Genomic DNA, 22855 nt, shown 5'->3' with positions numbered 1-22855 from the left:
CTGTTCTCTCCCTCTCCCTCTACCGCTCTGTCCCTCCGCCTACCTCCCTCTCCCTCCCTCTACGGCTCTGTCCCTCCGCCTACCTCCCTCTCCCTCTGTCCCTCTCTCTCGCTACCTCTCACCCTCCCTCTACTTCCCTCTCCCTTTCCCTCCTCTACCTCCCTCTCCTACCTCCCTCTACCTCTCCCTCCCTCTCCCTCCCTCTCCCTCTCTGTCCCTCCCTCTCCCTCTCTGTCCCTCCCTCTCCCTCTCTGTCCCTCCCTCTCCCTCCCTTTCCATCTACCTCTCTGTCCCTCCCTCTACCCCCTCTCCATTCTCCTCCCTCTACCTCTGTCCCTCCCTCTCCCTCTAATTCCCTCTCCCTCTAATTCCCTCTCCCTCCCTCTCTCCACCTACCTCTCCCACTCTGTACTTCCCTCTCCCTTTCCCTCCCTCTCGCTCTATCTCACTCTCCCTCTAGTTCCCTCTACCTCTGTCTCTACCTACCTCTCCCACTCTGTCGCTCCCTGTACCTCCCTCTCCCTCTACCTCTCTGTCCCCCCTCTCCCTCTACCTCTCTGTCCCCCCTCTACCTTTCCCTCCCCCTCCCTTTCTGTCCCTCCCTCTCCCTCTACCTCTGTCCCTCCCTCTCCCTTTCCCTCCCTTTACATCCCTCCCTCTACCTCTTTGTCCCTCCCTCTCCCTCCTCTACCTCCCTCCGTCTACCTTCCCCTACCTCTCCCTCTCTGTGCCTCCCTCTCTCTCTCTGTCCCTCCCTCCCTGTCCCGCTCACACTCCCTCTCTCTCTACCTCCCTCTACCTCGCTGTCCCTCCCTCTCCATCTACCTCTGTCCCTCCCTCTCTGTCCCTCCCTCTCCCTCTGTCCCTCCCTGTCCCTCCCTCTCCGTCCCTCTGTCCCTCCTTCTCCGTCCCTCTGTCCCTCCCCTTCTCTACCTCCTGCTACCTCTACCTCTACCTCCCTCTGCCCCTCCCTCTCGCTCTCTACCTCTCTCTTCATCTACCCCCTCTGCCTCTACCTCCCTCTCTCTCTCTACCTCCCTCTCTCTCTCTCTACCTCCCTTACCTCCCTCTCCCACCCTCTACCCCCTTTTCCCTCCCTCCCTCTACCTTCCTCTCTGTCCCTATCTGTCTCTGTCCCTATCTGTCTCTGTCCCTATCTGTCCCTGTCTGTCTCTGTCTCTGTCCCTATCTGTCCCTGTCTGTCTCTGTCCCTGTCCCTATCTGTCCCTGTCTGTCTCTGTCCCTGTCCCTATCTGTCCCTGTCTGTCTCTGTCCCTGTCCCTATCTGTCTCTGTCCCTATCTGTCTCTGTCCCGGTCCCTATCTGTCTCGGTCCCTATCTGTCTCGGTCCCTATCTGTCTCGGTCCCTATCTGTCTCTGTCTCTGTCCCTATCTGTCCCTATCTGTCTCTGTCCCTGTCCCTATCTGTCTCTGTCCCTGTCCCTATCTGTCTCTGTCCCTATCTGTCTCTGTCCCTATCTGTCTCTGTCCCTATCTGTCTCTGTCCCTATCTGTCTCTGTCCCTATCTGTCTCTGTCCCTATCTGTCTCTGTCCCTATCTGTCTCTGTCCCTATCTGTCTCTGTCCCTATCTGTCTCTGTCCCTATCTGTCTCTGTCCCTATCTGTCTCTGTCCCTATATGTCTCTGTCCCTATCTGTCTCTGTCCCTATCTGTCTCTGTCCCTATCTGTCTCTGTCCCTATCTGTCTCTGTCTCTTTCCTTCATTTCTCTGTCTCTTTCCCCATCTGTCGGTATCTCTCCCTATCTGTCTCTGTCTCTAGGTGCAATTGTCCAAATTCTGAATGTGCTTGCATCCAGGCGCGCAACGCCCATTGGGCTGAAAGGGCTTAAGTCCCAGCCTCCCCCCAATTACCCATTCTTTTGTGACAGCCCGGGCTGAGACAGCTTCCCGGGCGCGCACCTGAGTACCTCATAGGTCTTCCATTTACTGGTTAATGAGGCTTTGTTGTTTTTTCACTCCTTCTTACAGCACATGCATCTCCACTTTGCCTAGAAATGAAAAGGCAAGGTCCTAGTGCCTCCAATGAAGGCCTGCCGGGCCGCTGGCGGCCCCCGGGCCGTACTATGAGTACCACTGATGTAATTAGTTTACCCAACTTTAAAATACTTTTTAAGTGCTTTGAACTTGTATTTGCTCTAAAAATTACAGCAAACCTAACCACACAAGATAGTATAGTTTAATGTGGCACTGTATGTGTGGAAATGCACCATCTTTTCAAGCAAAAGTTTGGGGGGATATTTGGCGCTGCACACACGCACGGTCTGGTTCCTGGCGCACATAGCCATGGCTGCAGCGCACAGAGACCCTACGCTGCCGCACACAGAGGAAAAAAATTAGAGGGAACATTGCTTGTCACTGTAAGCTCCAGGGTTACTTGTTGTATGAAAGTATTGTTTCCACCGACCCACACAGTCAGGGAGGTGTCATTATGGCCTTCTTTGAATTTTTCCTTTATACGGTTTGATACTCTGAGCCGAATGAAAGCCATGCTTTTACAGAAAACCGAGCCCTTTACCTCCGCCTGAGAGACTTTTGATCTTCAGGTCGCAAGTTCCTCAGCTGAGATACAGGTACTTGTATGGACTAACTACCCTTTCCATTTCGGAGAAATGGTACAACGTATCTCGAACATGTCTGATACGAAGGGTATAGTACAGCTATTTAAGACCATAGGTTCTGGACTGTTAAGCACCTTTCAGACAGTCTTCGGAGTGATTCTAGCTCTTATACACTCCGTATTCTGAAGCATTTTTTCGGAGGACTTCCGCTAATCCTGCTGCTAATAGCTGGAATCCTGACTGTAATTTTTCTGCTACGAAATGGACGTCCCAGTCACCAAAGAGATGGAAAAAATGCAATTGGAGCGCCGATCCAGTGATCGCATGGTACTCCATCTGGGCACACCTCGCCTTCGGGAGCTAAGCAAGTCTTGATTCAAATAGTTTCGACCAGTCTGGATTGACTGTTTTGCCTGTCCTCCGATGCCTGTTCTGCGGACTAGAACAGATGTAGGATCTATGTCTAATACTTCAATCTGTTGCACCACCGGACGTGGATGCTTTACTTCAACAGTTAAAAGCCCTTGTACTGCTCTGTCCTCGGCGTATTCCCATGTTGATGTCTGCATTCTTAGAGCCACCACGGGACGTTTCCGCTCCTGTTGGAATGGAGGCCGGCTCCTCTACAGGCATGAAGGCCTTGGATATCATACAGGATTCCCCAGGATCGGCTGTGAGCAAAACAGAAGATCATCTGTGCTCAATTTACCTGATCTTTGAGGTGTTGCAGGGACTGTTGCCTGCCATGGCAAACAGCAGTGATGTTGCGTCTCCCACACAGGAGACAAACATTTGGCTCATCGTGTGCTGGGAAAAATTTGGTCTTTTTAAAAAACAAACAAACTTGGAATTTTAAAACAAAAAACACTTTTTTTATGCTTTTGTTGCTGAATAGCATGGCTTTCTTGCACTTACAGCTGTTTAGACCTTATATACGAGCATCTTTTATTATACTTCTACAGTTTATGCTACAATTTTAGCATTTTTATAAACTTATTAGTGGTTTGATTATTTTAGAAGTACATTTAGTCTTTTTTAGTATGTGGTCCCGTCGGATGAGGAGAGGGTGTTATGTTTCATACAGGTACCCCGATATAGGCTCAGATAGTAACTAAACCTTTCACCTCTATTTCCCCTGCCATTACACTACATAACGGTTCTTGGTACTGACCTTGTACCTAGTTACAGTACTGCCTAAATGACCTGGGGTTTTCTCCGAAAAGGGAGAGGAGAAAAAGGACTTCCATGCTGACACAAGACGCTAAGGGGGGGTGGCGGTGGTGGTCTGACATTCCTCGCGTGGTGTCAGTCTCGAGACCAAGACGGAATCCCACAGTTTCTCACTTCAGGTAATGGGGTTGGCTTTATCCTAGGGGAATTCTTGGCTCTACACCTACATACATGCTAGGTACACGTAGATACATCTAGTTAGGAGTGCATCGTAGGAGTAGGCATTTATTACAGTCATGTATTTTTATACTTGCCTACATCCATTATTTTAGCACTAGGGTAGGAATCTACCATCCTTTTACTCTGTTGCTGCTTACAATCATGTATATCTGTAACTGTCTTATGGTTTTTTCAGCACACCTATTTTACATTAGAATGACGCTGGTTCAATACATTCTTATTGAAAAATGTCTCAACCGTTTATTCTGTGTATTCCTCTGAGACAACGTGAGCATGAGTGACTGAGCGAAAAGTAATGTCCAGTTTCCACGATTCGGAGGGATCAGGCTTGTAATGTTAGATAGTTGCCAAAAACTATTCACTCCTTGGTAAGAGTGGTGCATATTGGCACTGTGAGCTAGCAGGACTACAGACCAACCTATCCTGGGGGGGGAGCTGGAATCAATCTGGATAACAATGCCATAGTTTACGTTGTTTATAACACGCAAATCCTATATAGATTTATAGGAATGCCATGACACAAACACATAATACATTACAGAGATCTATGCACCCAACACTACAAGTATGAGTGACATACGAGTCCTGCTTGCCATGTTCATCTTCAATCAGAACATAGTGGATATTCAGTTTGCCAAATAGCAAGTGCATTACAGTCACAGCACATAACCGTGAACAGGCCATGTTCTCACAGACTACCTTGCATGTCAAACATTCTTCGTAGATCAGGACGTACTCTTTAGGGAACTTAGGCAGTCTTGCCCAGCATTGTCTTTGTTTCAAAAGCAGTTTGAGGACTGTGGGCCTTGCATGGCCGCCTCTGACATCCCCAACTTGCATCCACAAACTGAAAGGAGTTGAATTTAGCCTAATTAATGTACTAAAGGCACATTAAAGACGTCTTCCTGAGCCTCGTGTGGCTGACATGGGGAGCCACTAGTAAAGGTTTACCAGGTACGCGTTCTGTAATGTTGACGGTGGTGGATACTTTACAGGTAGTAAAAACATAGTCACTTTTTTTTTTTCATTTGTGAATGTTATTGCCACACCAAATGCTTACATGTCTCACTGTGTGCGTAGTGGTTTGCTTACGGGGTTTGTATGCAAGATGGTCAATGACTGGGTGAGAGTTGGTTTAATTGGGGATTCCGTTCAGTGCCGTATGAATGTGATGAGCTCTTGAATGTCAGGGGTTTGTTGATGTGAGAGCACTGATGTGTTAGATTGGGCAATAACTAGAGGTATGAAACTCTTGTGTGTGGTGTGTGAATGTCGTATGAATGGCCTATAAAGTAGTTGGTGCTTGTCGCTGCTTTATAGCTCATGTCCGTGGGCTTAATTTCAATATTCTGATACTGTGATTAGTATTTGTTCTTTCAAACTAGGACTTCAGGAAGTGCCAAAACCAACCTGTATAAGTGGTGAATTTACTTTGAAAGTTCAGTACCAACCCTTAATTTTTTGGACAACCGAATACCTGCAGGTGTCCAGCGTGGTATAGCTTATACTGTTCCTACTCACTTTCCCACAATTCCCTGTAAAACTTGAAAGTTAGCATAAATGACAAAGATCACTCCTTTATTTACATTTTGTGATGGGTATTTCTGAAATCTGTTGCGATTCACAAATCTCACAACCCCATGTCTCCTGATAGAAATGATACCTCACTTTTGTGGGTAGGCCTAGTGCCCATATCATGCAAGGGTCAAAAACGCAAAATAGATACATTACATTTTTCCACTGACAATCACCCTATGTTTGCAATGTGAGTAGCTGTGGATTTTGGGGTTTTGTCTGTGCCGCCACCCAGAGAAACCTACCATACATGCATACTTTTTTAAACTAGACAACCATGGGAGTCCAAGGGTACGTGACTTATGAGGCTCTCACGAGATAATTATACTCAGAAGCCCTTGAAAACCTCAAACTTTTCTGTGACGGGAAGTACTGGAATTTGGGGGACCTGTGGACTCCCTACTACCCTGAGTTCCCAAATGTCTCTTGATACAAACGGTACCCCACTTGCATGAGTGGGTCTCTTCCTAAAGTGCTACATTGAGAAAAACAATAGGGGTAGCTAAAGTATCTGGGGCTATGCTGTGGCGCCACACATGCAAACCAACAAACTACAGACATTTGTGAAAAATAGACAACCAGGGGATTCTAGGATGGTGTGCCTTGTGTGTACTCCTCAAAGGTTTCTTACCCACAGGGCCCGGAAAAACAAAATTTTTGCATGAAAAACACATTTCCCTTAAAATCTGTGATGGAATCATTCAGAATCCGCAGGAATCCACAAAGTTGCTACCACCCACTTTAACGCCAGGTATGCCAATAAAAATTTGGCACCACTTGTATGGCTTGGCCTAGTGCCCACAACAGGAAAGGATCAAACCAAGGCCAATGGGAGTCCAAGGGAACTTGGGGCCGTAAGACATTTGTGGCTCCCCGCAGATTCCAGAACTTTCCATCACAGAAAGGTTAGGACATTTTTATTTATTTTTTAATTCTAACCAGAGCTTGACGTTTGCAAGGGCTTCTGGTTAAAAAAATCCTTGTGAGTGCCACGCAACGTGTATTTTTTTTTTATGTGCAGGTTTGGTAGGTTTCTCTGTATGGCAGCACAGACAAGCTCCAAAAACCTACAACTATTCACATTGCAAAACAAGGCTGGTTTTCAGTGGAGAAATGTATTGTGTCCATGTTATGTTTTTAGCACTTTCAAATCGTGGGCACTAGGCCACCCACAAAATTTGGGTTCCATTTTGATGTGGAGATATGTGGAAATACTGGATGGTAGGAAATGTGTAGCTCCCCTCAGTTTCCAGAAGTTTTCCTCACAGAAATGTGTGGAAAATGATTGAGTTTAGTCGAAGTTTGAGGATTTTGAAGGTTTATAGGTAAAATTACCTGGTGAGAGCCATGCACGTGACTCCATCCTGGACTCCCTTTGTGGTCTAGTTTACAAAATTGTACAGGTTTGGTAGGTTTCCCTAGGTGCCGGCTGAGCTAGGCCCAAATCTTCAGCTACCCACATGGCTAAACAAGGATTTGCAAAGCCAATAAGTCTCGCCTTTGGGATCGTAGAAGTGTTTAGACATGAAACACTTGATGTTGTTGAACCGCGGATATTGTACTTCATAACTAAATACTTCTAAGGTCCCAAAGGCGAGACATATTGGCTATGCAAATTCTTGTGTTTAATTACATTCAAGTAAGAAACCTTTCACACTGTAGAAAGGAGAGGCACACATCTCATATCTATTTTTTCAATAATAAAATGTTGTCCCTTTGTTTGTGTTTTATCTTGTGACACACTTCCCAATGAAAAGCTCATTCTATGGATCATATACATTTTAAACTGGCCTGTCTGATGCTTCATGCAGTCGCACATGCTGGTCACCGCAGGCTGTTGATGTGCAATATGGCTCTTAAAGAAGTTCACTCTCAACATCGGGCTACATACAGCCTCCCAATGCCAGGCCCCAGTAGGCCAAATATAGCCAAAGGTCGAAGCAAGCCTTCAACCCTCTTTGCAGCTCTTTAATGCACGCACGTGGTTATGAGATTCAGTACAGATTAGCCTTCACAAGGTGCCTGTCATTTGTCCCACTTGGGATAGTACTTATGCCTTTAAGGCACCTCAGAATTATACTGAGGCTGGCCCTGAAGGACCAGATTAGAGTTGCTAGCTGATAAGTGATACAGTACCTGTGGTGGGCTTCTTAATGCATTGAAAATTAACTAAAAGTTTTAAAAAGTGCATCTTTTTGTGTAAGACAACCCACCATTTTATACTCTACGTCTGGACTTGGATAAGTGTAGAAATAGTATGCAGCACTGCTTACAGTTTGCGGCCTAGCGTGGTCACTGGCATTGTGCATAAACAGAAACCACAAGGGCACCTATGCTGTAAGCCTGCATTTGCAATACTGCGGTTTCTGAAACACTCGAGCACCAGGTCACGTGTCTGGAGAAGTAAGGCTCCGCACACTACATCATTGAATTAGCCAGGGCTGTGCCTGCCCACAAAAACTCACTTGCACAGTCAGTCATTGAACCAGGACAGCAGCATGATGGCTTAGTCAGAGGTGTAATCCTGAAAACTGAAGGTTGTTACACAAGGCAGGGAGTTGCCACTTACACAGAGCGTTTGATGAGCGAACCCTGACTGCTAGAATACTAGTTGAAGAGACACAGAGAGATTGCCGCAAGATAAGCATTAAAACGGCAACATATTCAGTAGAATATTGTTTTTAATATTATAAAAAATACCAAGTATTAACTAACGTTGACTACATATCTGTGAGCCAGGAACAGTGTAGAAGTTATAAACCCCACCATGTATTTTTACTACAATCAGGACCACTCCCCCTTATATGGGGAGAGTGGTTTAAAAATTGTAAGAATGATTTGAATACTTTGCAAGGGCAAGACTTCAGGCCAAACGCATCAAGAGAGTGGAGGGCGGAGAAGAAATGAGGGAGGAAGAGAAGGTTAAAACAAGTGATGCCACACGCAAGCAGCATCGCCATCGGCGGCCTTCACTTTTGAAGCACTGCACTCGTGCTTGTGGCGGCATCCACCTTGAGGGAGCGAGCAGTGGCCATATGTTTGTAATTAACGTGGCCGCGCCGCTGCTCGCTCCCACAAGGTGGATGCCGCCACAAGCATGAGTGCAATGCTTCAAAAGTGAAGACCGATGGCTAAAGAACCTCCTAGAGCAACGCATGCGAGCTGCCTAGGAGAGACCTAAAAAGGGTAATTTTTCTGTGGAAAAATGTAGTGTGTCCTTGTTGCATTTTGGCTTGTTTCTGGTCATAGGCACTAGGCCTACCCTCACATTAAACGTATCACTTTATCAGGAGACTTAGGGGAATGCAAAGTGGCAGGACGTTTGTGGCTCTGCCCACATTCCAAAACTTTGTAGCACAGAAATTTGAGGAAAAAAATGTGTTTCAGTGCAAATTTGAGGTTTGCAAGGCATTCTAGGTAAGTAAAACTGGTGAGACCCATACTAGCCTCCAGACCCTGGATTCCCCCAGGTGTCTAGTCTTCAGAAATGTGCAGGTTTGCTAGGTTTCCCCAGGTGCCGGCTGACCAATGGCCCATCAGCTACATGCATTGCAAACATTTTTAATTTTTCATTCGAAAACTGATCTGTCCATGCCGCTTATTAGCCAATTTCCACTCTCGGGCACTAGGTCTACCCACACAAGTGAAGCACCATGTTTATGTGGAAACACATAATTGTAGAACATTTGTTATTATCAATTGGATTTCGCAGCATTAATGCTTTCCAAGTATTAGCAAGTGTGGAAGAAAGAAGACATTTTGGAAAATTCCCTATGAATCACATGCTAGTATTGGTGCACACAAATCAGAAATGTACAAATAACCACTGTTACTAAACTGCATATCTTGTGCCCATTTCAGACATACATAGATTTCCTTGATCCCATCACTCTACATATTTCACCATATGATTTGGTCTTTACTTGGTACACAATTAAAAAACAATGTACAATGCAGCTCAGTCGTTGGCTCTGGGTACCTCGAGTTCTTAAAAAACTTACAACCCTATATATCCAGTGTTGGAAATGGCACTTTTTGCAGGGTTTTCCCCAAACTTTTTGCTTCTTCCTCCTATTTTTTTCTGACCGGTCTTTGTTGGTTTTAGGACTCTGGGCACTTTATCACTGCTGTTCAGTGCTAAAGTGCATATACTTTGTGTGTAAACTGTGTTTTGGATTGCTGTTTCCACGATTGGCATATCTGATTTACTGGTAAGTCCTTAGTAAAGTGCACTGAAAGTGCCAGGGCCTGTAAATCAATTGCTACTAGTGGGCTTGCAGCACTGATTGTGCCACCCACAGAGGTAGCCCTGTAAAGGTAATTCAGACCTACCACTGCAGGTGGTCTTGGCAAGTGCACCCAAGCCCACATCTTCCCCTTTCTTACATACAAGTCACCCCTAAGGTAGGCCCAAGGTACCCCTGTGGACAGGGTGCTGGCTATGTTAAAGGTAGGAAAGGTACTGGTGTGTGCGACATGCCCTGGTAGTGAATTACAGTGCATTTCGTTTTTTACTATGGAAAGGCTATCTGTCCCATAGGGTAGAATGGGAGTCAGGGCTCGACAAATCCACTCGCCCGCTCGCATTTGCGAGGGAGAATGGATGAGGACGAGCTATTTTTAGGTCCTACTCGCCCTTTCTGGCGAGTAGGAAGATAAACTAACTTTTGTCCTCTGTCTTTAAAAACAGAGCAAAAGTGACAAGATAACATGATTTAAAGGCATAACATCTTATAAAATATAACTTTCCATTGGGATAAGATAGGAAGTTAACGTTTTGTATGAATGAACTCAGAATGTAAAAATACATATTTTAGTAAATTTGATTTTTTTGTTCTGTGTTTGAAAATACCACTTTTAGAAAGTAGGTATTTTCCTGCTTAGCCATTCTATGTGCCTCTGCTTGTTTGTGTATTGACTGTCTGGCTTTGGAGTGACAGGTGTTGGGGAGGTGCATTCTCTCAGATCTCAGAAGGCCACCGGGGGCAGGGGGGTATGTATGTCCAGCCTTTCCTGAATAAGTCAGGGCTGGGCTCAATGAACCAGGGCTGCAATCAGAGTAGTGGGAGGAGTTTTCACTAGAACCTGAATTGGCCCGTTCTGCATTTAGAGTGGTTGGAGGAGATTTCCCTTGCACCTGAATAGGCCCTGTCTGCCTTGGACAATGCAGTCTCCATCAACTACTGGGAAGCTGGGCCAGAGAGGCCCAAACTTTTTTGGACTAAGCACAGACACTATCTGCCTAAAAGAACAAAGGAATTTTATGTATAAATATTGGGGCCAATACCCCAGAACTTTAGAACTCGCTGGAATCAAGGATTCTGCCAAGAAGATCAGCTGGAAGAGCTGCCAGGAGCAGTACTGCCCCTTTCTGTGTTGTTGCTTTGTTGGGTTGGTCTGCAGTTGCCCCTTCTGCCTTAGGCATTGAAAGGACTGGACTGAACTTACTTGTGCCGAGTATCTCCCAAGGGCTTGGAGTAGAGCTTGCCTCCTGTTCTGAAGTCTCAGGGACTGCAAAGACCTCACCAACCTCTGGGTACCGCTTCCGGAACCGCTGTTTCAGTTGCCACAGAGAATGGAAAAGGAACCAACTCCGTTGCTGGCTCTGTCCTGAAGGCACCACAGAGGGCACAGCCGCATCTCGCAACACTGGTCTCACCGACAACAACAACCGCCACCCGAGCCGTGGCTTGCACCGTGGCCTGTGGGCACCGCACTGCCTCACTTCACTTCACGGCCCTGTTCTCACCTACGCCGTCACTGCACGCTGACCCCTACCGCATCGTGGCTTGGGGACACCGCTCGTAAGTCACACGACACCCCGTCCTACACCACAGTCCAGACTGACCAACGCCAACTTCCCGCAATCAGCTCTGTCGCCTGCACCGTGATCTGTCAGCATCGCAACGAACACCGCCTTCCCTGCGCACCGGAGCTCTGGTCTCACCGACACCGCTGGACGACTGTCACAGAGCCGCTGCCTGCACGCTCCACTTCACACTGCGACGTTTGCCACAACTGGCCCGCACCCACGTGTCGGCCGCAAAACAAAAGGTACTATTTACGAGTCTGTTGACACCCCTGACCGACGAGGTCAGACAGAACTGTTGAAATCGGTTTACAGCACTGGACGGAGCTACCGACGAAGGAATTGTGTTTTTCAAGAATTCTTGCAAAGTAAATATTTTTAAAGTACTGTATGTTGGATTTTTGTCGTTTTGGTTTTGTTTTGGATATATAAAAATATTGGATATTTTTCTAAACTGGTGTTGTGTCCTTTTGTAGTGTTTTCACTGTATTACTGTTGGTTATGTGCACATGTTTTACACACTGCCTCTGAGATAAGCCTGACTGCTCTTGCCAAGCTACCAAGGGGTTATTTTAGGAGTGTAACTCTCTTACCCAGACTAGGAAGAAGGGTTCCTACTTGGACAAAAGGTGCAAACCCTTTCCAACTAGAGACCCCCAGAGTCTAGTGGATCTAATGGTATATTGCTTTTTTTATTTCTGCCATTATGACAAATGGTTACAGATTACAACATTAAGACGAATGGACATTTTTCCTACTCATTTTCAATATTTCTTTATTTCAACAGTTAGTTTCACTGTGAAAACCTTGAAGGATCTACACGTGACCTCTTGCGGAGTTCAAAAGTTTGATTACATTTCACAAATCTACAGCTTTTCTGGATCGCCCAGGTCTTTCACATTGGTTTCCACCACAAAATGGAAATAGGTTGAAAAATGGGCTTCCTACTTTCTCTGACCCCGCCAGGGAAATCCACAAAAAATGGTCACCTTTAGAATCCCCAGGATGCTGGAGAAACATAAAAAAAACACTTAAACTTGTGTATACTGTATGTGGGCATAAAATTGAGACCTGAGCGCAGACTATCCCATATAACCAAAAAAGGGCTCAGCACTTTTGGGGGTGGCCATAAGTTCATGGGTTATCCGTCAAAAATCATGAAAGAATGCAACAAAGCTAGTCCCCACACTGGCAAATAACCGTATACAACAGCCTATCCCATATAGCCCAAGTCCGGACAACAGATGTAGGGATAGAACATGGAGGAGGAAGGATCCTAAATATTTGAGGAGGAGCTCATAGATTGTAGGCTATTTCAATAGGCCTGCTATATCCAAAAGACTAGTACCACTATTGAACTTGATGGGATTAAGGTGGGAAACAATTAATGGGCTGAAAGAATGTACCGTATGGTTCGAAAGAAGAAAAAAAAAAGAAGAAAAAAAAAAGTGTAAAATCAGGCTAACTCTAGTTAATAAAAAACATTTGCAAGGTGCTTCCTATAACTCATGAGGAACACAAAATAGTGATGCTGGAATGTTAGAATTAATTTCAGCAACTGGAATATACTTGGATCAGCATCCCTCTCTTTAGTCAAGTATGCCACAATAGATAGGAACAAGCCATACTGACCCTACTCCAATGCAAACAATCCAGTCTGAACTGTCTGGTGAGCTCCTTTCAGAACCTTAACAGAAGCAATTCCAGACCAGTGTTGCCCTATTTAGGGCTCATTGGTAGGGTGTAGTTTGGTTTCAGTAGCAGATTGAGCATGGGACAGACATTTGGGCATGTCTGTTGCACTTAGGGCGCCCCACTGAGGAATGAAAAAAGGTGATGGGTAGAATTCTTAAACTAATCACAATCATTGGTAATTACTTGGGTGGGTCGTCATCTCAGTCCATTGTTTCTTGCCCACCATTCCAACTCTGACAGAAAGTATCCATATTCAAATCGACCTTGGTCCTGCTTCAATAGAACAGTTCAGCCTCACCTTCCATGGCATTACTGTTGTTACACTTATAACCCATATATTACAACCTAGTTTGTATTTCTTGTTTTTCCGTTTGTACATCAAAACACATAAAAAAAATAGAAATCTCTATACATTTTAAGTAGTTCAGTTAGCTATGAAATCACTCGCATTCAGTACCAAAAGAGAAGGAAGAAATTCAAGGAAAACACTCACCTTTTAAACTCCTCGGAAAGAGCCATCGTCATCAACTACTGTCCTAAAAAAATGCATAAACACTGGCCACGCTTTTATAAACCCAACTATCAGAAAAGATTACTGGCCTGCTTATCAGTAAAACTTTATCAACCCATAAAGTTCACCTGTTAAAGTTCATATGACTTAAATAGTGCACGAATCACCCCTGAAGGGGTATTTCAGCATTAAGGAAAGGTACCGTCAAAACACCATCCCTAAAAAAGCGTGGTCTTAAGAGATTTCCTAAAACTGACAATGTCAGAACAAGTTCGGACATAGAGTGGCAGATTGTTCCAGGAAAACAGCACCAAGTAGGCGAAAGACCGTCCCCCACATCTCGTAAAGTGAATTAGGGGAACTGACAGTAGAGCTTTATCTTTAGAACGTAAGTTCCTGGTAGAGCAGTACAGTTTGATTTTCTGAGCTAAGTAGGCAGGACTGTTGCACATTAGGGATTTATAGGTCATACAGCAGAATTTAAAATTAGACTTTTCTTGAACCGTAACTAATGCAGTGTAGAAGATTCGGAAGCGGAGACAGCAAACAAGCAGGGTTGCTGTGTTTTGGACCATTTGCAGTTTTGCTAATAAAGACGCGTTTGCAGCAGCAATCAAGGTATTGCTGTAGTCCAATTAACTAATAATCAGGGCCTGGACTAACGTTTTCCTGGATGAAGGTGGAAGAAAAGGGAAAGCTTTCTTCAGCAAACGCAATTTGTAAAAACATTTGCTGCTGCTAATGGCAACAACATGGTCTTTCATAGAAAGCGACTGGTCAATATTATGCCAAGAGTTTTGACCAACTGCTTAGGAGAGGGGGCTGAGCCAAGATTAGACTGCCACCAGTCAGGAGTTCAGAATATTTGGGCCATTGGAAAACTGCTTTGTAATTGTCTCCCTGTTGTTTTCAAAGGAGTTAATCAGCAGATGATATAATATTGAAACCAAAGAATATGGCTATGTAGATGTTAAATAAAGTAGGGCTTAAACAAGAGCCCTGCACCCCCTTATCAATGAACATAGTACAATACTTAAAGATGGCTAAAGAAATAGTCTGTGTTGTGTTGTTAAGGAAGTCTTGAAACCACTGCAAGGCACACCCAGAAATGCCAATCTCATACTGCCTTTGAATCATCCTTGAATGAGACACAGTATTATAGGCAGCTGATAGGTCTAATAATACCAGCATGGTAGGGGTGCCTTTGTCTAGAGAAGGTCGAATGAATTCTGTGACCGCAACCAAGGCGGACTCCATACTATGCGCTTCCCTAAATCCCAATTGAGATGGGTCGAGAATCTTGTTAGATTCTAAAAAGGCTTAAAATTGTGTATGTAGTACGCTCTCCAAATATTTTTCCTGAAAGCTGAAGTAAATATAGGATGATAATTAGCCAGATTAATGGAGTCAACATTGGTCTTTTTTTATAGGAACGACCTGTGTTGACTTCCCAAGCACAAGGAATGCTTCCTGTGTCAATGGATAGATTAATCATCTTCTGACACAAAATGGCCACCTCCAATGACACCCCATGCCCTCGAAAGTGCAGCATTTCTATGCAAATCTTAACATTCGGAATAAAGCTTTAAGTCATAGACTAAGTGACTGGGGAACCACCACCTGCCTACACTCTAAACCCTGCAAGATATAGAACGCCTGGCATTTAAAATAAACCTTTTCATATCTACTCCCAAAATGTGTCACCAATACGCCAGCATCTTTGTTAAGTCATGTCTTTGGAGGCTACCTCAGTACCTTCCTAGAGAATTTCATCTTAGTAGCAAACCACGCATCATCATATTATGGTATGTAGATAAATCGTACACCCAACATAAACACTGAATATGAACTATTTAGACCTCTTCCAACTAGCAAAGCAGCCAATCAGTTAAGGTGGCCACACCTCAATGATCTCAGAACTTCAGATATAGTAGCTCAATTTTGAGAGACTGCACACGCATCAACACCTTTCAAGGTCACCTTGTTATTAAATCTGGATCACTGCTAAAAAGGGTGTAGCCTTTACAAAGAAGGAACTAGAAACACAAAGATGCAGTTAAAAGATAGAGGGGGCACTAGGGCTCCATTTCCTGTTTAAATTCCCATACAAATATCTATGGTTCGCTACATCAAAAAGAGGTGCACTAAAAGTGGAGTTAACGCTTTGATCTTATGCCAAAAGAAGTGGCTGTGCATGGCTCAGTGCAATCCGTTTGGCATACTTTGGTAAGAAATAAAAATTGTAGACCACTCTGGAACCCTAATCTAAATCCGATTTGTTTAGAAGACCTCTCCATCAGATATTGGGCTACACACACTACGCTGTGAAATGCCATTTTGCTGTCTTTATGTGGAAGCAAAGGCAATACATCACTGCCTACACAACCAAAGGGCAGACAAAGTCATACTCAAAAGAGGCGAGTATTTGATTAATAATTTACACTTGCGAAAGCTAAGGCGAATTGAGCACTGTGCTTTCAAGTAGAAGCTGAGATTCCCAGAGACTAGTTAATCTTAACCTATGGCTAACTGAATGCTGCAGTTCACGAACCATGACATGGCCAAAGGAGAACACCCCTATTGGGGGCACTGGAGGCAGAAGAACTAAACACGAGGGGGATCAATGGCCATGCTCTATGCCCTGAAACTACTGGAAAGGAAACCAAGCTATTCACAGAAGATAGGAGGACAAGAATACTAGGCACGAGGTGGCATGGCCAAAAGGCAAAATCCTGAGCCACCCTCCTCCCTACGTTTCTGGAAAAAGATATAATCTTGCCGTCCAATCATGGAGTCCACATATGGCCACATGCCATGTCAAGTAGATACAGTACAAGGTTTACGGAGTTAATGGGCAGAGAACACATTGAATACTGTACTCCAGGTACTGCTGTGTTTTTGGATGCAGGTTTAGTCAAATGTTACTTCTAGCACACAGCAGGTACTCTCGTGCAGTGCAGAACACACAGTATGTGGCAGAAGGCCAGGGAACTTACACGGGGCATGGTCCAAGGTACACCTTATGCCCAGTAGATTGTGGGCATTGCCATGGGTCATGCTCTGCAGATCCTGGGCATACATATAGGCGACAGGAAGTACGCAGGAGGCACAGAAGTCGGAGTTGCAGGCGACATGGGAACCTGTTACATATATCATTACAATCATTCATTAAAATCACTTTTTGAGGAACATTGTGGTTCACTCGTCAGCCAGCAATTAGTGTAAAAATATGGCTAACATTGTGCGGAAAAATACAGTTTAAACTATGTCAATTTTACAATGTGAAACCCAATAAAATTCACCAGTAACAAGGAGCTAAACCACACTCCGCGATAACTGACTGCTAAAGGGTGAAGTTTGTGAACGCTCTCAGGTCAGGAGTGTGAAAGCGCTACTCTGAAGACAGCTTGAGTGCTGTTGGTTGTCCAACTGCTACTCAGTGAATAGTGTGAGAGCTATTGGTTCTGTGTAAAAGTTTGGGTGAGGGTGCAGTCTGTAGTGCAGCTGCAGGGGTGTGGAATTGTATATATCTACTTGTCCATGGACAGATGCTTCATAAATCTACTTGTCTTGTATAAAATATCCACTGGTCTCTTTGGTGCCATGCAGTGAGGTGACAAATGGCAGAGTTTCATTACGTCAGACATCTGATAATACCCTCTCTAGTCGTGCTAGGATTCACATTACAATAGAGTTTGGATTCTAGCAATGGCCTGATTTTGCCACCTTTCCGCGAATCTACATTCTGGGGCTGAAAGTACCGGCAACATGTAATCTTTATTGTAAACCATCTTACAATTAATGGTCTTTTTCACTGCTTTTTGTAGGAGATACACCAAGTCTTAGAACTCTGCGCTGGACTGATCCCTTCTCTTGGCATAAATGTGATAAAATAATGCACGTAAAATTTGGAATGACTACCACAAAAAAATGTTGCCACAACCTTCATACAAAAATGTGACTACCTAACAATCAATGACAACCACAACATTCAGCAGAAAAAAATTGTCCACTGGTATATGCATAGTACTTTCAAGTGTGATGAGCATGTTACTTACTCCCACTTACTAGTATAGCACTGTAATGTCCCTTGGTGGGATAAAATCTGTACTACTGAATAAAGTAATTCTTAGATTGACGGGTCACAACATTGTCAGATCATTTTCCAGACTTGCAATACTGATTTAGCAAAACTGTTCTCAATATAGGCATGTTAAGCATGATAGTAACGAAAACTGGTTGAAATGAGATAAAGAGAACGCACAAAGTGCAGAGTAGGAAATGTCTCTGGGAGCGACGCATTAACGCGTCCAGTTAGTAGAATTATAGAGCAATGGAAATTGGGGCACGGGGTCTATTGAAACCTAAAAAAAAACATTTAAAATTCCACACATTATAACAGCGATAAGACAAAAAGGTGATTCTTAGTTTAACGGACTTAACAGCGTCACCCTTTCTTAATACTCGGTGTCAAAAGAGTTGGTGTGGCTTTTCTACTTTTGAAATCACTTGCATTACAACTCCGGGGTGCCTATGAGAATGAGATTATCTTAACGGCTTTCATACTTATTTTCTCAGTGTTAGGTACTAAAAGGCCCTACCGCTCCTATGGTGTCACTGGAATGTCACACTTGGAACACATTCTTCCAATCCCATATCTATTATTTCGAGTCGCTATCTTTAAAGTAAAGTTAGCAAAGGGGGTCTCAGAGATCAAACAGGGTTTTCTAGTTTTGATGGGTCTCTGGGAACGGGGATGTAAATAAATGCCCAGAAAGCCAAGAACAGATTCAATACTAATAAATAGGGACTAAAGTACTATGACAACCGGACGTTAGCGGGGCGTTTAACCACAAAGTTTACATACGGAGGTAAGATGTGTCGCGAAATTGATGATGCATTAATTCATAAACGTTCTAGAATATAATCATGTTTGTAGGAAGGTACTGAGGCCTGTTGAGTGTCTAAGCATGGGGTGAAGTATTAGTTATCCTGGAAGGGACTTACCTATCACCGTTCCTATGAAGGAGTTGTCTAGATGAAAGCAGAGGGGCTCGTGTTCACTAGATCTCCGATTTTCCCAGGCACCGCCCCCGCGCATCGGCTGACCTATCCTGGGTCCTGACTCCTCCTGACCACGACACCGCCAGTTGCTCTGCTCTCCGTCTCTCGTAGGCGCTACACCAGCACCGCCGCGAAAGGACCTGCCTCCTCCTCTGCGGAACACTACAGTGCGGCCTTCTACTTCGTGCGTCGCATAGGACCTCGGCCCACTTGGCTTCCACTCCTGTAATGGCCGGTTACCCCGGGATTCGTCATCACTCTCAGCCTCCCAATCTGACATAGTTCCCGTCTCACACAATCCTGGAAGACGTCTGTTCAAGAGAAGCAACTTTTCCACGCCCAACGTGATCGCCCCGACCTTACGCCGACAAAACTCAGCAGCCAATCAGCTTACAAAGACAGGCCAATACTGAGAATTTGCTAGGGGTGTTGTAGGCGAACGCGCGAAGAAGAATCCATTATAGGCGAACCCGTAGGGGATGTTGTGGCGTTCAAGGAAGGGAAAGGTCCTTATTAGGATTGGCCGGTAATTGGTTTGTATTTATCAATCTAAATGAATCCCTATCTCTGAGTCTGAAATTATTGATGCGGTGGATGCCACCCAATTACGAGATTTTGGGGAATATCATACCAAAATCTACATGTTCTTTATTGCCCTATAAATAATGTCAAGTTCATAATTGCGATATGTGGCGAAAAAGCAGCTACTATCGCAATTAGTCGCACTACCCTGATTACCACAAGTCTCTGTAAAAAAAATGCTTGTTTTAAACTGTCCACACAATTGGAAGTGGTTTAGTGTATGCAAAAATAGTATGTGGGGGAAAATGCAGTTTAAAATTTATCGCAATATTTACCACGCAACTTGTTTTGCATGTTTTTTTACATGGGTAATTAAAAAGCAATTCCGAGTGAGTGTAAAAAAGCGATGGAGTCAGAATTATATAAAAATAAGAATTTATTAAGTGCCATAAAACGACCCACAGGTGCAATAGCAAAATCGGCCTTCTCTGGCAAATCTCCAACTGCTTCTCCCCCAATTCAAATAAAACTGTGACATCAATGAATTCTAACCTACCAAAAATTACATCAATACATTCTATATAACATAGATTAACTCCAAATTCTTTAATAGACATAAAAGAAATGAAAGGATACGATTACCGCAGTGAGATGCTACTTTCAAACTCATTGGACTTTAGCCCAACGGAATTGCGGTGATTAACAGGTATCCTCCTGGTCAGCGCCGGACTCGTGCTCATTGCAGCACTTGAGTATTACGATTCAAAAACGGACGCATTGCGTGTTGGCTTGATACAAGATTAACTCTATTGTGCTCTATCCAACTATTTACAGTGTACCCAGCAGGGTTCACTGTAAGTACATTTATTTTTCCCTTCACGCATGGTTGGCACCTTTTCACCACAAGCCCGTGATTATTTCATTAAAGATGTCCCACGCTGTCCCTGTCCTGATGAGACCCTCTATCCTGTAAAGGGTCGAAACGCCGTTGACGCCCTTTGGGAATGAACCTCTCAGTCAATGTCTATGAATTCAATAGTCATTGTTTAAATCATTGAATATTGTGTATTTGGTCATTTTCCCATTTCCTTGTAAATATACCCCTGTTGAAACCGTGCACATATTGTCACTCGTTGTCCTCTCTATGTGCTTCAACCACTCCTTTGGTTCACACTTTACACTTGGGACCCTTTTTTCCTTCCCCTTCCTTTTTTTCTAAAATCTTCACATTGTGACATGTATATTACAGTGTATTTTATTGTGTATTTTTTGCAAAAATAACAACTGATGGTAATCCATTAGGTGTCATGAGTTTGTTTCTCCTTCTTACATCCTAAGTAACCTTCACATTATTATTTGACATTGTTTAGTATTTATTATGTATACTCTCATCTGTTCCACTGGAACCATTGTTTTTTGATATAAATATGCACCCTGGTTCCTTAGAAGGTAGGGTTTCCTTGTTGTGAGTGTGACGACTTCGAACATGGCAGACGCTTTAAACTGAGGTTCGCCGCCTCTCCTCAATTCTGTGGTAGATTCGAAGCATGTGGGCCAGCGTAGACAGCGACCACTGAAAACCATGGGCTATAGCCCTGCTGAGCTGGAGGCGGTCCCTTGACTTCTCGGGATGGATGCCCGGAGCAAGGGACAAGACTGGAGGCAGTGGAGGAGGGAGCTAGCCACCAACGCTGAGAGACGCAGCGACAGATGGAGGGTGTTAGTGTTGTGTGTGATCATGTGCAGAAGGACCCTTGTGGTCCTAGGATGACTCCTTACAAAGTTACATAATAAGGTGGGAGGTATTTGGGTGTTAGACCTGGCATCTTTGGCATGGTTTCCACTGACTTTTCTCCTCTGCCTCCTGTACTTTTGACGTTGTGCTGGATTTCGTTTTTGCTGGTTTAGATGCTTTGGGCACTTTGCCACTGCTGATCAGTGTCAAAGGGCAAGTGCTCTGTTGGGATGAAACCTCCAAAGAATGACCACGAAACATCAAATGCAGAACAGAAGTTTACTGGCAGCACAACCTGAAATACGACCACCTCCGTGACCCAGCTGCAACTGTCAGTCGTGGAGTGCCGTCAACCTCACATTCTAGGCGCAAACACAAAGAACATGGAAACTCCAAGAAAGGTAGAAGTTCCACGAGGGCTCTAACAAAGGTGAGTAAACAAATGAAGGTAAGTGCACTTCACGACACATCTTCTCCCTTTAATAATAAAAAGAACAGAAAAGAATCAAGAGAAAGAAAAGAAAAGAGAAAAACAACAAACTGAGAACAGAATCAAGAAGAACAAAGAATAACTGAAATGAAGTAAGTAATCTTGATCTAACATAGTCCTGAAGATTATTATTTATTATTATTATTTATTATTAGGTTTTGTACAGCGCGTAGTCACCCGTAAGTATCCCAGTGCTAAGATCCAGAACAAACCAGAGGGTACCAGGGGGAGAGAAGGAGGAAAACAGAAAATCAGGGAAACAGGTGAGTTTTCAGTCGCTTCCTGAATCGGAGGTAATCTGGTTCCATCCTAAGATCCCAGGGGAGGGAATTCCAAAGACGGCCAGTGTTGACAGAGAAGCGCCGTCCACCCGTGCGCACCTTCTTCACTCTGGGAATAGTGATGAGGTATTCATGGTCAGATCGGAGGGATCTTGAGGCTTTGTAGGGCCTGATGATCTTTTTTAGGATGGGGGGGCCTTTATCCTGTAGGAGTTTGTGTGACAGACAGAGAGCTTTAAACTTCACTCGCTCTCTCACTGGAAGCCAGTGGAGATGTTTCAGGGCTGGTTTGGCTGAAGATCTAGCCGGGGTGTTGGTGAGAATCCGGGCAGCGGCGTTCTGGATCCTTTGCAGTTTATTGAGGGTTGCCTCGGGAGCTCCCAGATAGATGGTGTTGCTGTAATCTAGCCTTGATAAAATAAGGCCTCGGATTAACAGTTTCTGGGAGACAGGAGGGAGTAAGGGCAAAATCTTACTGATAGATTTGAGGAGCCCGAAGCAAGTCCCAGCGATTCTTTTTGGCTTGAGTCTTAAAAGACAGGTCTTTTCCAAGCCAAATTCCCAGGCTCTTGATCTCAGACTTGGGAGCAGGGGGTTCACCCAAGCAGGGGGGCCAGATATTCTGAGGTAGGGAGAGCCCCTTCTGGCCAAGGAGGAGAATGTCTGTCTTAGAGCCGTTAAGTTTTAGTGACGAGCTATTCATCCATCCTTGAATTTCAGCAAGACAGTTGTAGAGATCAGATGGTTCTTGGTTTGGGTGAGATAGGGACACCACTAATTGAGTGTCATCAGCGTAGCTGATGATTTTCACTCCGAACGGTTGACAACCTCCTCCAATGGGGACATGTAGACATTAAATAATTTCGGGCTTAAGGATGAGCCCTGGGGCACGCCAAATTGGAGGGGGGTTTCGGGGGAGCGGATGTCATTCTCCCAGACCTGAAAGGAGCGGTGGCCAAGGAATACATGGCCAAAGGATAACATGGTGGTCTGCGATTCCTAACACCCAACTCAACAGCAGGAGAGTTGGACACTTCAACCTGATTCTCACCCCATAATCCTTGAGGGGAAGAGCACAACTCATTAGAAAGCGAAACATCTTCAGTAAGTTTTACACCTGAACCATTCTTGACCTCCCTGTCTGGCATAAACATCACACCAGAACAGCCTTCACTGTCAGTA

The 22855-nt window shown here is 44.5% G+C and overlaps 1 protein-coding gene across 1 annotated transcript in view; it reads right to left on the bottom strand.

The window, feature by feature from the left end:
- The window catches only part of DDX43 (DEAD-box helicase 43), a 995487-nt gene extending 976545 nt beyond the window's left edge, over window positions 1-18942 (bottom strand). The window contains exon 1 of the mRNA XM_086925221.1: window positions 18589-18942. Coding sequence (XP_086781347.1) covers window positions 18589-18925 — 337 coding nt within the window. The 5' untranslated portion in view covers window positions 18926-18942. The remainder of the gene's footprint in view (window positions 1-18588) is intronic.
- Between the last annotated feature and the right edge of the window lie 3913 nt (window positions 18943-22855).

This window comes from Lissotriton vulgaris, chromosome 6 (assembly GCF_964263255.1).
Source record: "Lissotriton vulgaris chromosome 6, aLisVul1.2, whole genome shotgun sequence".
NCBI lineage: Eukaryota > Metazoa > Chordata > Amphibia > Caudata > Salamandridae > Lissotriton > Lissotriton vulgaris.
The sequence above is the reverse complement of the archived record's forward strand: the minus strand, read 5'-3'. Positions and strand labels throughout refer to the sequence as shown.